At 45.3% G+C, this 14,724-nt stretch overlaps 1 protein-coding gene across 3 annotated transcripts in view; it reads right to left on the reverse strand.

Moving 5' to 3' along the window:
• Ten1 (TEN1 subunit of CST complex) overlaps positions 1–14,724 on the reverse strand; it is a 17,986-nt gene continuing 3,262 nt past the window's right edge. Inside the window, exons 2-6 of one of the 3 annotated variants that reach the window (XM_048797845.1) lie at positions 12,777–12,982; positions 10,360–10,422; positions 8,705–8,802; positions 6,214–6,371; positions 1–452 (exon numbers count right to left, since the gene is read on the reverse strand). In XM_048797845.1, the coding sequence (XP_048653802.1) occupies positions 331–452; positions 6,214–6,371; positions 8,705–8,793 (369 nt within the window). In that variant the 5' untranslated portion in view covers positions 8,794–8,802; positions 10,360–10,422; positions 12,777–12,982 and the 3' untranslated portion in view covers positions 1–330. The remainder of the gene's footprint in view (positions 453–6,213; positions 6,372–8,704; positions 8,803–10,359; positions 10,423–12,776; positions 12,983–14,724) is intronic. The other 2 variants (XM_015504163.2, XM_015504164.2) reach the window with 2 other exon arrangements.

The following is a 14,724-nucleotide window of genomic DNA, read 5'->3' on the forward strand; positions in this document are numbered from 1 at the left end:
GAGAGGTCATGCCCACTGGGCCTTTATTCAGGAGGATCTTCTGGAACCTTCTGTGACCCCACAGGAGGCACAGCCCCAGGGCCTTGGAGCTCCACTGTCTGGAGCCTCCTGGAGGGTAGGGGTGTCAGACCTTGACACCTGCTCCTAGGCTCTCATTTCTGGAACAATCCCAACATAGAGGAAGAGGCTGGATTGGCCACCCTGCCCCTCTACTCTCTGGCTCCAGTCAGACGCTGTCATTCAGGGAAGCGTCTACACTTCTGCAGTGGCTCTAGCAGCTCAAAGGTTTGGCCTCAGGAGTAGGTGAGGGGCTGCTGGCGTCCTCACTTCCTATTGGCTGCTGCCTCTCTCTTGCTGGTACAGCCGCTGCTCCAGGATGGCTTGTTCTAAGGAAGGCAGATTTACCCCTTCCACACAGGTCAGCAGCCGGGCCTTCACCACGTAACCGCCATCTGAAAGAAACACCAGGGCATTGGCAGTGACTAGGATACACCCAACCTATGCTTCTGGGGATTTCCACTTGCTGGGTCCTGAGTTTTGACAGCTAGAGGTGGAGGCAAGACAGATGGCATGTGCAACGCTGGCAATTTGTCCTCTTGGGCCTCAGAACTGTGGGCCCACATGCACAAAGCACATGCCTGGAACTTAGCCAGCATCCTGAACGTTCCATATTTGGGGAGGTGGGTTCTGGAAGATGGACCCTCGACTTCCCACCTTTGCCACATAATTCCTTGGCCTCCTTTGTTCCCAAGTGCCCAGGGTCAAGGAGGGGTCCCATCACCATCCTAGCTCTCCATGTGTCCCAAGGAAAAGGCCTCCTTGGTACCTGGCAACTGGAGACCAGGCAAAGAGAAACTCATGTTTAGTAAATACAAGGGACTGAGTTCAAGGCAAGTTGGTCCTGAGAGGGGCAAGTCACCCAACCCAGAATGAGACTTGGAGCTACTAACACATGCAGTGGTGACCTGATACTTACTATCAATGTTCAGGTGACAGCACACAGGAAGGGCATTGGGGTTTACACTAACAGATGCCCATCTATTTTCAGGTGGACCAGTAGCTTACACCTGTAATCCCAGAGACTTGGGAGGCTAAGACAGAAGGATCCCAAGTTCAAGGCCAGCCTCAGCAATTTAGAGAGGTCCTCTGCATTTTAGTGAAATCATCTCAAAATAAAAAATAAAAAGGGTTGGGGATATAGCTCAGCGGTAAAGTACCCCTGCATTCAACCCCTTAATACCAAAAAAACAAAAAAAAACACTTGTGTTCTCTCTGCTCTTTGGACACTTTAATAAATATGTTCAATGTTCCGGGACATTATCCTGTCTTCTTTTGATGCACAGAAACTCTCTGATTATTAGATAAAGACAAGCCTACTCTTCTTTCCAGTTCAGGCCACTTATCCACTTAACACTGCCTGGGGGAGAATTCAGTGTCCACTGTCTAAGAGGGGCTTGTGAGGTTGCCTGTGTCAGCTTCCATCACGCCAGCGCTGGGCTGCAGACACAGCACAGTCAAGGAAGGCATGGGTGCAGAGTTTTGGGATGTATCTCAGGGTAGAGCAATCACCTGAGGCCCTGGTTTCTATCCCCAGCATGCACATGCGCGCGCGCACACACACACACCACACAGGAGTGGGTGCGTTACAAAATCTGGGTCTACTGATGGGTATAGGTCGTTGATTCTCACCACGCAGGCCTCTTCAGTCTGGTATCTACCCTGATCAATCAAACAGTATTATTTTCCTATTTCCTCTGTTTTTTGTTTTGTTTTGTTTTTTTGGTGGAACTGGGGGTTGAACTCAGGGGCACTCTACCACTGGGCTACATCCCCAGCTCTTTTTATTTTGTTTATGTATTTATTTAAATTTTGGGTCAGGGTCTCACTAAGTTGCTGAGCCTGGTTTCAAGCTTGTGATCTTCCTGCCTCAGCCTCCAGAGTTGCTGAGATTACAGGTCAGTGCCTAGCCTGCCTAATCTTTACTAGACAATGAGAGCCTGGCCCTCTTAGGACACACACAGCCCATAAGGCAGCTGCAGGTGTTCAGGACAACCGGGCAGAACAAGAACAAAATCAGAGCACTTTAATTCACAGTTGGCATTGTTAAAATTTTCAAAATAAGGGCGAGGGGTATATTCAGTGGCAGAGTGCTTGACTGGTGTGCGTTCAGGCCTTGGATTCTATCTCATCACTGAAAAACAAAACTCAAAATAGGATCCTATATCAAATATTTTCATACTTCCTGTATGAAGATTTTCTTAGGAATCTGCCTAAATTTCACAGAATTTTCCATAGCGTATGCCTAGCAGCTATTTCCTCCTTGGGAAACCCAGACTTCTGTATCTATATTGCAAAATATGTTGCTTCTCCTATGAATGAGAAAAGGTATTAACTTGTGGGGGTGTAGTGGTCACACCTGTAATCCCAGCAACCCACGAGGCTAAGGCAAGAGGAGCCAGCCTCTGCAATTGAGTGAGACCCTGTCTCAAAATTAAGAAATAAAAAATGAGCTGTTTGCATAGCTCCATGGTAAAGCACCTCTGGTTTCAATCCTCAATACCATTAAAAAAAAAAAAAAAAAAGCATTAACTAAGGAAGTGAGCTTTATGATAGTCACAGGGACAAACTGGGCAAAATGTTATCCATCTGCAAAAGCCCAGAGTAAACAGAATGAAAAGAAGGGTGCTTGCAGAAGCCTGTGGTGTGGGAGAAGGGAAGAGCTCATGACTCACATAGCTGAAGAAATGGTCACTCAGGGGAATTTCTCCTTGCAAAGATAAAGAACTGAGAACAAAGAAGGTTGCAAAATACAGAAGGCAGTGGGCTGGGATGTGGGAGGGGGACAGGGAAATAGGTGTCACTGAGGAAGTGAATCTGAAGGGAAGGAAGGTGGCTAGGCTAGGAGATGCCTCTTTGTTTTAAGTTTGATGATCTTTGTCCCTGGGTTCAATCTCCAGTACCAAAAAAAAAAAAAGTTTAATGATCTTAACTGACTTTAGGGTAGGCCCCGGAGTCCAGCCCAATGGCGCCCTGGTAAGGAGGAACCCCTCTTCTGCTCAGCCTGGAGGGAAGGGGCTACGGAGGGGTGTGTATAATTTGAGGAGGGGGCTGCTGCTGTGGCCTCCATCAGCTGGGGCGTCAAAGGAGAGGTAACTGGAGAGATGGGAAGGGAGGGGTGGCTGGGGAGGAGGCGGACCAGGAGACCTGGAGGGACTTCCAGGCAGTGTGGAGGGGGCCCAGAGAGAGAATGGGTGCTGAAAGCAGGGCGCTCTCGTCCACGGGGGCCTTGATCTGCACTCATCATCAGGGAGGGTGGGTGTCATCGGGCTGGAATGGCAGAAGGCAAGGGCTGAAACCTCTGCAGAAAAGTGGGGAGAGAGGCGGGAGCACACCCCGGAGTCCCGGGTCCATGGGTCCTGGCCGGCCAAAGAGCAAAGCTGTGGAAGGGAGTGAAGGGCAGGAAGGCACGGAGAGCAAAGTTTCGGTGGCAGAGGTGGAGCCACCCGCAAAGACCAGGTCCAAGGTGCAGGAGTGGGTGGGCGTGCCAGGCGGATCTGGAGCAGAGGTGAAGGGTGGCGCAACTGGCTGGCAGCAGGAGAGGGACAGGGGTGGTTCCACGGACCTGCCGGACCTGCCGAGCCTGCAGGATCTGGCCTCACCTCTGGGTTCTGTGGGGTGTGTGTCCTGGGAGCCTGAACAGGCCCCAGGGCAAGGGCTGTGGGCCTGGGGAAAAGCCAGGTTTCAGCAAAGGCAAGAGCATAATAAGGGGTCGGAAAAGGAAGGCTTCGGAGGGCACAACAGGAAGTTTCCCAGTGCAGGGAGGAGGGCCAAGGGAAGAACAAAAACAGTGGGATTCAAATAAGTAAGCACGTGTGGGGTCCAGGCTGAGAGCTCCCAGTGCACCTGGCTCAGAGGGACAGCTCCTAGAGCTTCATGGGGTCACTATGGCTGATGACATCTGTATGTTTCAGCATAGCTGGTAGAGAGGATTTTGAATATCCCACATCAAAGAAAGGTTAAACGCTTGAGGTGAGGAGTATGTCAACTACCCTGGTCTGACCATTACACATTGATACCTATACTGAAATGTGTCAGTGCACCTCATAAATTCATATAATTACCATGCGTCAATTAAAAATACTTAAAACAAAAACACAGGTGTGGTGGCACACACCTGTGATTCCAGCTTCTCTGGAGGCGGGAGGATCACAAGTTCAAGGCCAGACCCATCAAGTTAGCAAACCCTTGTCTAATTTAAAAAGTAAAAAGGACTAGGATGTAGCCCAGTAGTAAAGCACTCCTGGATTCAATCGCCAGTATTGAAAAAAACAATAATAATTAAAAACAAAATAAACCTGGATTTTGAGCACAGTGGCACACCCCTATAATCCCAATGACTCAGGAGGCTGAGGCACAAGTTTAAGGCCAGCCTGGGCAGTTTACCAAGACCCTGTCTCAAATAAAAAATTAAAAGGGCTGGGGTGTGGTGGTGTATGCCTATAATCCCAGCAGCTTGGGAGGCTGAGGCAGGAGGATGGCCAATTCAAAGCCAGCCTCAGCAACTAAAGCAAGGTCCTAAGCAACTCAGTGAGACCCCGCCTCTAAATAAAATATAAAAAAGGGCTGAGCATGTGGTTCAGTGGTTGAGTGCCCCTGGATTCAATGACCAGTGCTGCAATAAAATAAAAAACAAAGTAAAAATAAATTTTAAAAGAGGGCTGGGGGTGAAGCTCAGTGGGACAGAGTATACTTAGCATGTGGGAGGGCCTTGGTTTGATCCCCAGCAGTGCACGCAAATAATAATAAATAAATAAACATAGTTGGCTTTATTTGTTAAAGGTCCCACCCCATTTGACATCCACAAAAAATTCCAACTCTGCTCCAAACCCTGCCCGCCTCCTGGCCTACTGTCTCATCTTGTTTCAACCCCCACCTATATTTGCAATTGGGTTTTAGGTTTCCAGACATGGACCCCGGGGTCCAGAGAGCTCTCAGGATTAACAGCAGGGGTGGAGATCTTTTATGCAAAGCCTCTTTGTGCTCACCCCTGCTCCTCCCATAACTCTCCTCAATCAATTATGAGGGCAGGAACCCTGTGAGCTCAAAGGCTTAAGTCTAATAATGATTAACTTTTATTAAGTCAAATATAATTAAAGTAAGTACCATTTGATTACTTTTTTCTCTGATGTACTTAATCCAGAGTTAAAACACTATTGTGACTTTCAGGAAGTATAAATCAAGAAAATATTTGTATCTTTTAAACTATAAGTTCTACTTGAGGAAACTGCACTGAAGAAAAAGTCAGAAAAGAGACAAAGATTAGTTGGTTGTGGTGACATAGGATACATCCTGTACTCTCAGTTACTCAGGAGGCTGAGGCAGGAGGATTGCCGAGTTCAAGGCCAGCCTGGAAATTTACCCAGATGCTGTCTCAAAGTAAAACGAAAAGGGCTGAGGATGTGGCTCAGTGGTCAAGTGCCCCTGGGTTCAATCCTCAGTACTACTACAGCAACAAAACCCTTAAAGATAGTGCAGGAGAATGTTATCTGCAGCATTCTTTCTTACTCTTTTTTCTTTTGTTCTCTCTGTTACACTGACGTCCTAGCCGATTATTACATCCCTATCATTTCCAAGCCTTGGTTTTCTTGTTTATGAAATAGCAATAAGACTCAAATTAGGGGCTGGTGGGCAGAGTCAAAAAGACAGAATCCACCTCAAACTAGGCCTGGGCACGTTGTAGCCTTCAGAAATTTGTGGCTTCTCCTATAATCCCAGTGGTTCCCGAGGCTGAGGCAGGAGGATCACAAGTTTAAAGCCAGCCTCAACAACTTAGCGAGGCCCTAAGAAACTCAGTGAGACCCTGACTCTAATAAAATACAAAAAAGGGGCTGGGGATGTAGCTCAGTTGTTAAGCGCCCCTGGGTTTAATCCCTGGTACCAAAAAAAAATAATAATAATAATAATAGTGGCTTCTCTCTCCTCTTTCTCACTTCTCCACAGTCCCTCTCTTTGACTTGGCACCACATGGCAGGTCCACTCTGAGTCTCCTATTCTGTCTGTCTCCCAAGAGTCCTTGACTTTGTGGACTGATTTGGAAGGAATGCTGACCCTAATGAGGCACCCCATCACAAGCCTACCTCCTACTTCCTGACTCACCCCAAAGTGCCCCAACTCAGAACCCAGAGCAGAATGCAGTGTGAGGCGGAAGCTCACCGTCCTCTTGCTCGAGCTCCCCAAGGACCACGTACAAGGAGCCCACCTGGGCCTGGAACGGCTCCACCAACTTGGTACAGACAAGAACCTGGTGCTGATCAGATCCGTGCTGAGCCCTCAGGGTCACCCTGGACTGGGTCACGTCATAGAGGCACAACCTGGAGAGGGGAGGAAGCGAGATCGTTTCTATCCATAGAGCCACCACAGAACTCAAAAGGTTTTAGGAGGCCAATAAACCTGGGGAAATCCACAGCCACCTTCAATGCACCCAAGAAAAAACTAGAAACAACAAGTGTTTCAGTCTACGTTATAGACCAGGGGATGACTTTCATTTAAGTTCCTTCCCCTTGTCTTAACTTTTCTTAATGGTATTTTGTAATTTAATCTTGTTGCTATCCAATGTAGTTGTTGTTTTTTTTTTTCTTGTATGTTTTTCACTTTCTGTGTCTTAGCTGAGATTTCTGCTGATCACAAGGACATTGTGAAGATGTGTTCTTGATTATTTCTGGACATTTCATGATTTCAGCTTGTATTTCTGTGATACAGTGCAAATTATTATTCTTTTGTATGTTGTGAGGTAGGGATCAAATTGTTTTTCTGAGAAGTGAGTTGCTGGGCAATTTTATCACTATGCAATCAGCATAGGGCACACTTATACAAACCCAGGTGGCTGCCTACTACACTATGTTGAACAGATTATTGCTCCTGGGCTACAAACCTGTACCACATATTACTGTGTGGAACATGTAGGCAATTGTAACCCAAGAGTAAGTATTTGTGGACCTAAACATATCTAGACATAGAAAAGGTACAGTAAAAATATGAGGTGAGAGGCTGGGGTACTGGCTCAGTGGTAGAGCGCTTGCCTAGCATGCGTGAGGCCCTGGGTTCAATCCCCAGCACCACATAAAAATAAACAAATAAAATAAAGATATTATGTTCATCTGCAACTAAAAATATTTTTAAAAATATGAGGTAATCATAATTTTTTGGCTCCATTACTCCAATATAATCTTTTTTTTTTTTTTTTTGAATGTGTATGTGTGTATGTGGTTCTGGGGACTGAGCCCAGGGGTGCTTTACCATTGGGCTACATCCTTAATCCTTTTTTTGTTTTATTTTGTTTTTAGAATCAGGGTCTTGCTAAATTGTTGTAGCTGGCCTTGGATTTCTGATCCTCCTGCCTCAGCCTCCCAAGTAGCTGGGATTACAGGCATGTGCCACTCACTGTACCCAGCTCCATTTTAATCTTATGGGACCATTGTCATATAAAATCTCTTGTTGACCTGTATGTTATGCCATGCGTGATGGTATGTTTAGATGAGGTAGATTTATACACGTGACATGAAAGCACGTCTAGCACATGGAGCTGTGTAAGTGCATAAACGGTACAATATAGAAACACCACAGAACCTCATCTAGGCTAAAATATGTCCTCAGATGTGTACACACATATCCCGGGATGGGTCCCATTGAATTGCATTTCCTGGGACCCACGTCCTCATGCAGTGCCCTGCCATGCTGAATAGGGCTGATCTGGGTAACCAGCGGATTCTGCAGGAATGAGGGAGAGTGACTTCTGACTCTGTCATAAATACATGGTGGCCTCCACCTTGCTTTGTCTCTTGGATCGCTCATTCTGGGAGAGACAGCTGTTAGAGAGAGCCTCACACAGCCCTATGGAGAAAGCCACATTGTCCCGGGCTGAGTGTTCCTGCCAGGAGCCAGCAATAATTTGCCAGCCAAGTGAATGAGTCACCTTGGAAGTGGATCCTCTAGTCCATCAAGGGACAAATGGCACCCATGGCCATTATCTGGGCTGCAATCTCATGAGAGACCTGAGCCAGACCCACCCAGTTAAGCCACCCTTGAATTTCTGACCCACACTAACTGTGAGATAATAAACATCTGTGGTTTTTTGGCGTGGGGGTTACTGGAGATTTAACCCAGGGGTGCTTTACCACCGAGCTACAACCACCAGCCTTTAATTTTTTTTTTTTTTTTTTTTTTAATTTTGAAACAGGGTCTCATTAAGTTGTCTAGGGCCTTGCTAAATTGCTGAGGCTGGCCTTGAACTTGGGATCCTCCTGCTTCAGCCTCCCGAGCTGCTGGGATGACAGCATGCACCACTGTGCCCAGCTAAGGCACTATATTTGAGAGTGATTTATTATACAGAATATGCAACCAACAGAGTATACATGTACATACATATATTGGCCACCCAGATGTATGTATATACATACATATGAACATGAAAAAGTGTAGAAAGATGATCACAAAATGTTAGCAGTAGTTATCTGGACAATGGGATTGTAAGTGATTTTGCTTTCTTTACTGGACTCCCTATATTTTTACAACGAATACATATTCATTTTTAGCATTTTTCATAATTAGACAAAACTATATAAAACTACTCTAATTGCTTTATTTTTCAAGGGGGAACCATTTAAACATTCCCCCTCCCACCATGTGACAAGACCACCTTTCTCACCTGCCAAATGTTCTCAGGGTGCCCCCATCAGGAACCTGGCCAGCACTGACCTCCCAGGGGAAGTAATAGATCCCAGGTTTGGGCAGCATTGTTGGTTCCTGAAACCAAATAGGATGGATTTTTGAAGTTTCCTGATAAACCAAGCAAAACACAAAACAGATCCAGAGATGCACAAGACCGACAATAACACCTGGAAGACTAGTTCTAGTCGGGAGAGAGATACAATTGAAAACAGTTTTGAGCTCGGCATGGTGGTGCACACCAGTAATCCCAGCAACTTGAGAGGAGGAGCAGGAGGACCACAAGTTCAAAGTCAGCATCAGCAACTTAGCAAGACCCTGTTTCAAAATAAAAAAGGCTGGGGAAGCTAGGCGTGGTGGCGCACATCTGTAATCCCAGTGGCTCTGGAGGTTGAGGCAGGAGGATTGCAAGTTCAAAGCCAGCCTCAGCAAAAGCAAGGCACTGAACAACTCTGTGAGACTCTGACTCTAAATAAAATACAAGATAGGGCTGGGGATGTGGCTCAGTGGTTGAGTGGTGCTGAGTTCAATCCCCGTGTATCCCCCAAAATAAATAAATATCAATTTCATTAAAAGGGAGGGGGCTGGGGATGTGGTTCAGTGATTAAGCACCCCTGGATTCATTCCCTGTCACTAAAAACAAAAATTCTTTTGATAGGTTATTAATGCACATAAAACACACACCCACCCACAGACCATATGGAGAAGTACTGCTTCTTACTCCAATCTCAATGCAACCCATTCCCAGCAATGCCCAAAAGCATGGGTCTGTAAAGGAACAGACAGCACTTCCAGCTTCACGGGCTAGACGATGTCTGTTGTAGCTATAATAATTTTCCTTATACTAGGTTTCCTCTCAAATATTCAAGAACGGGCTGGGCCTGGTGGCACATGCCTGTAATCCCAGCAACTTGGGAGGCTGAGGCAGGAGGATCGAAAGTCCAAGGCCAGCTTCAGCAATTTAGCAAGATCTTGTCTCAAAATTTAAAAAAAAAATAGAGAGCTGGGGATGGGCTCAGTGATAGAGCGCCCCTGGGTTCAATCCCCAGTACCATAAAATAAAATGTTAGAGAACTAGGGATTAAGGGATAATTAATTGTTCAATGACAAAAGAGTCCTGAAAGCAAGAGGTTTCAACTGTTCCTTGTCAGGACAAGCACATAGAGATGGAAATGAAGATAGATGATAATGAAATAACCCTAAAAACCCCGTAGAAAACAGATGACACAGCCTCAGTCCAGAAGTTGAATATAACCTAGAATCTTGCACAGTTGGTATTGTTACAAGGAGGTCATTGGGCAGTGTTGCAAGTCAATGTGCAACGGACATTTTGAGAAGCTGCCAAGAGCAGACTTGGTTTGTACAGATCAGGAGCGACGGGCTGAGTCTCAGCTGGCCCCATCCCCTTAAATGTGCATGTCATGAATTGCCGTGGCCAGTGAGCGGAACTGTCGGTCACTAGACATGAAACAGCCCCCTAATCACCTCTGGCATGACCAAGAAGCAAAAATCGAAAGAAAACAAAAAATAACCAAGGAGAGAAAAAAACAGAGTAGTGGTCCATTAGGGGTCATGGGGGACAATCCCCTTCAGTCCAGCAAAAAGATGACACATGGTGGCTGTGGTGGCACATACCTATAATTCCATCCACTTGGGAGAACAGGCGGGAGAGTCTTAGCCTGGCAGCTTACTGAGAGCCTGGATCAAAAGAAAAACTAAAAAATAAAATAAAATTTAAAAAGGGCTGGGTATATAGCTCAGTGATAGAGACCCTCTGGGTTCAGTCCCCAGTCCTGGGGGAAAAAAAAAGTGGAATAGGTTATAGCTCAGGGGTAAAATCTCCTGGGTTCAAACCCCAGTACTGTTAAAAAAAATTTTTTTTTTTTTTGTAGATAGACATAATATCTTTATTTTATTTATTTATTTTTATGTTGTGCTGAAGTTTGAACCCAAGGCGTCACACATGCTCTATCACTGAGCCCCAGCCCCAGCACACACAGAGTTTGATTTAGGAAAGTAGATACATATTCAAAGAATTGGGGCAATCTTGAGAGACACCTTTGGGATAAAGTATAAAGAATACACATTCAAGGGAGAATGTGGACTATCTGCAGAAGGAGAGAGTGCCCTGTGTCTGCATTTATTTGTTTGTTTGTTTATATTTTTGGCACTGGGATCTTTTTTTCTTTTCTTTTCTTTTCTGTTTTGGAACTGGGGATCAAATCTAGGGCTTCGAGTATGCGACGCAAGCACTTTGACATCCCAGCCCTGTTTTTGGTACTGGGATTGATCCCAGGTGCTTTACCACTGAGTTACATCCCCAGTCTTTCTTGATTTTTTTTAAAAAATATTAATTCTTTTAGTTTTAGGTGGACACTATATTTTATTTTTATGTGGTGCTGAGGATCGAACCCAGTGCCGCATGCGTGCTAGGCAAGCACTCTACCACTGAGCCACAACCCAGACCCCTTAATTTTTATTTCGAGACAGGGTCTCACTAAGTTGCCCAGGCTGGCCTCAAACCTATAATCCCCATACCTCAGCCTCCCAAGTAGCTGGGATTATACATGTGCACCATCATGCCCAGCTTTTAAAAATTTTGTAATGGGCTGGGGTTGTGGCTCAGAAGTAGAGCGCTCTCCTAGAATGCATGAGATTCTGCGTTTGATCCTCAGCACCATATAAAAATAAAATAAAGACACTGTGTCTATTTATAACTAAAAAATAAATATTAAAAAAAATTTGTAATCACTACAGTAAAGACAGATTTGGGACAAACTGTCAATAGATGCTAAAAATACTACAAAAGTCTGATAAGAAATAGGTCTCGATATGTCTCCCTGCAGACTCCTCATTAATTACAAAGGGAAAAGGGATGTACTTCACAGTGGAGAACCTTAGCAAATACAGCTGTTATGGACCTCCTGATAAATACTGAGAAGCCATGGCACTTCTGTTGTATTCCTGCCTATGTGTCACCTGACTGTAAGGAATAACAGCCATGACTGAATTGAGGATACTGTGGGAAACAAGCTTATTGTAATTCTGAAGCGCAACAGTCACAGCAGACAGAGCGCTCAGGTAAGAGATGACAACAACATGACAACCATTGTGGACTGCACTGTGTCCTCCCAAAAAGACCCAGTGGAGAACTCTCAGGACCTCCGAATGTGCCCTTCATGTGAGACAGGTCTTTGCTGAGGTCCTCAGGATGGTCCTAACCCAACATGAGTGGTGTCATAAAAAAGGGAAAATCTGGATATAGAAACAGACACAATTTAAGGAGAAGGTCAATTGAAAATCAAGGCAGAGAGGGTGATGCGAATACAGGCCAAGGGATGCCAAGGATTGCCCACAAATCACCAGACACTGGGGCTGAGGATGTAGCGCAGTTGTAAAGTGATTGCCTGGCCTGCCTTAGGCCCTGGGTTCAAATCCTAGCCCCCCACACATACACACACACACACACACACACACACAAAATCACATCATTGGAAGCCTTTTAAAGGTGAGGCCTGGAACAGATTCTTCCTCACAGCCTCAGGGGAACCCACTCTGGACAGCTGGATTCCAGACTCCTGGCCTCTAGAACTGAGACAATGACTTCTGCTGTTTAATCCCCCCAGTCTGTAGCACTTTGTTACAATATCCCTAGGAAATGAAGACCACTGAATATCATTTATGATGCTGCATTGGACCTTAGGCTGGAGAAAAAAAATCGTGGTAAAGATCATTACTGGACAATTGTAAAACCATTTCTAAGATTGCAGAGTAGGTAACAGTATTGTATTAATGTTAAATTATCTTGGCAACTGTTCTGTGGGTGACCTTGCCCTTAGGAAATAAACATGGGTTCTTACAAGTAAGGATCAGGATTTCCATCTTGTTTTCTCAGATGGTTCAGAAAACAAAAAGCAAGTCAACAAGAGGTGACCTAGCAGCTGTGGCAAAAAGTTAACTAGTAGATCTGGGTGAAAGGTATGTTGATTAACTTTATTCTCCAATTCTCGTATAAGTTCAAAAATATTTCGCAATAAAAAGACAAAGCTCGCCAGGATCCAGCTCTCCAACGAAGCTACTCTACTAAATGCTGTGTAACTGTCATCGTCACATCCAGAGTGGCGAAGGGCAAAACTAGTACAGTGTGAAGATGTCAACCGGCTTTATTTTCCATTCTAGAACCAGGCAATGCTGCATTCCATGGCACAGAATAAGTGTTCCAAGGGGCTGGGCAGCAGAGGTGGGCAGTAGAGGTGGGCTGCAGAGAGAGAGAAGCAGAGAAGGGCTGGCAAAAGAGACGAAGAGCAGAAAGGACTGGTCATTCCAAAGTCGCCTTCCTCCTAAGGCAGGGACAGGGAGACAAAACAAAATAGCTGACAGGTCAACTTCAAGGTTATTTTTTTGTAAGGATTAAATGATTAAGGGACCTAAGGATTAAGGCAGAGGGAATCTCAGTGTCATGCTATTGGCCTGTTTGGGAAATTTGGCTGTTGACTTCATTCTCCTGATTTCAGATGGTCAAGTAACATGGGTGACCCTATCTTAATATTTGGTCTGGCCTGCTGGGTCCCAGTGCAGGAGTCAGAATTGTGGCCTCCTGTAATTTTTATTTAACAAGAACAATTGGCTTTCTAGAATATTAGGACTGGAAGTCTTTTGTTGAGCACCTTCTGTAGGATGGGGGCCTTTGCACACACTCATTTTCTTTTTGTTTTAATTTTGATGTTGTTTTCTTTGTTTTATTTTATTGTACACTGACCATTTATTTTCTTCCTTCTTCTTCATTTTTTTTTTCCTTTGCAATACCAGGATTGAACCCAGGGGTGCTCTGCCACTGAACTACATCTTTGCACCTTTTTGTTTTGAGGCAGGGTCTTGCAGAGTTGCCCATTCTGGCCTCAAATCTGTGATCCTCCTGCCTTAGCCTCCCAAGTCACTGGGATCACACTGACCCGTTTTCTTAACATGAACAGTCATGGATCACCAGACATCTGGGGAAAATTGCAATGTGAAAGAAAAACACTGATGAAATGAATAGCAAAACTGATCTAGGAGGAAACCCAAACAGCACAGGGAATAGAAAAAAAAATCATTTTTAAATTTTTTTGTGGTACTGGGGATTGAACCCAGAGGTACTCTACCACAGGGCTACATCCCTGGTCTTTTATTTTTCAGTTTAAGACAGGGTCTCATTAAGTTGTAGAGGCCAGCTTCAAACTGAGGCTCCCCCGGAGTCTCAGGAGTATGCCTCCAGAGCCACAGGGATCATAAGTACCACCTCCAAGTTTGTCCCTCACAGTCCCTGAAATTGTCACCTATCCCTCACAGTCCCTGAAAAATGTCACCACACTCCATCGGCTTAAACTTAGGATCATTCTAGATGCGTCCTTTCCTCTCAAGGCCTCATCCAATCCCCACCCTGTCAGCTCTATCCAAGCTGGAGGGTGAGGGTCTCCCTGTCTCCATGATCATCACCCCGTCCACCCCTTTACCAGGCCTCTAACTGGCCTCTTTCTACTTTGTCCTGCTACAGTTCATTCTCTTCACGGCAACCACGCGGTGTTTTCAACGGGAAAAAAATGCTGTAGGGAGTATTTTTGGCCAAAACCTCAAGTCTGAGTCTAGCAGAGCCTCCAGATGTTAACCAACAAAGTACAGAAAGCTCAAAAACAGAGGAATATGTCAAAGATGCCACAGAGAAGGGAAAAATACGGATTGTGGGAAATTCCACAGGAAAAAAGATCCAGTTTCTTAAACAGAAATAAATTGAAGGGAAAAAAACATACAGGAGAAAATCATATATTGTCAAGATTTATACCCATCCACGGCAACTTGTGGACCTTGTGTGGACCCAGATTTGAACAAAGCAACCGTCTTTTGATGGAGGAAACTTGATTATATTTCGGGTCTGTGACATTAAGGAACTTGAGTTAAGATTTCCAAATGTGGGCTGGGGATGTGGCTCAAGCGGTAGCGCGCTCGCCTAGCATGCATGTGGCC

The sequence above is a fragment of the Marmota marmota genome, unplaced genomic scaffold (assembly GCF_001458135.2).
Source record: "Marmota marmota marmota unplaced genomic scaffold, marMar, whole genome shotgun sequence".
Classification (NCBI taxonomy): Eukaryota; Metazoa; Chordata; class Mammalia; order Rodentia; family Sciuridae; genus Marmota; species Marmota marmota.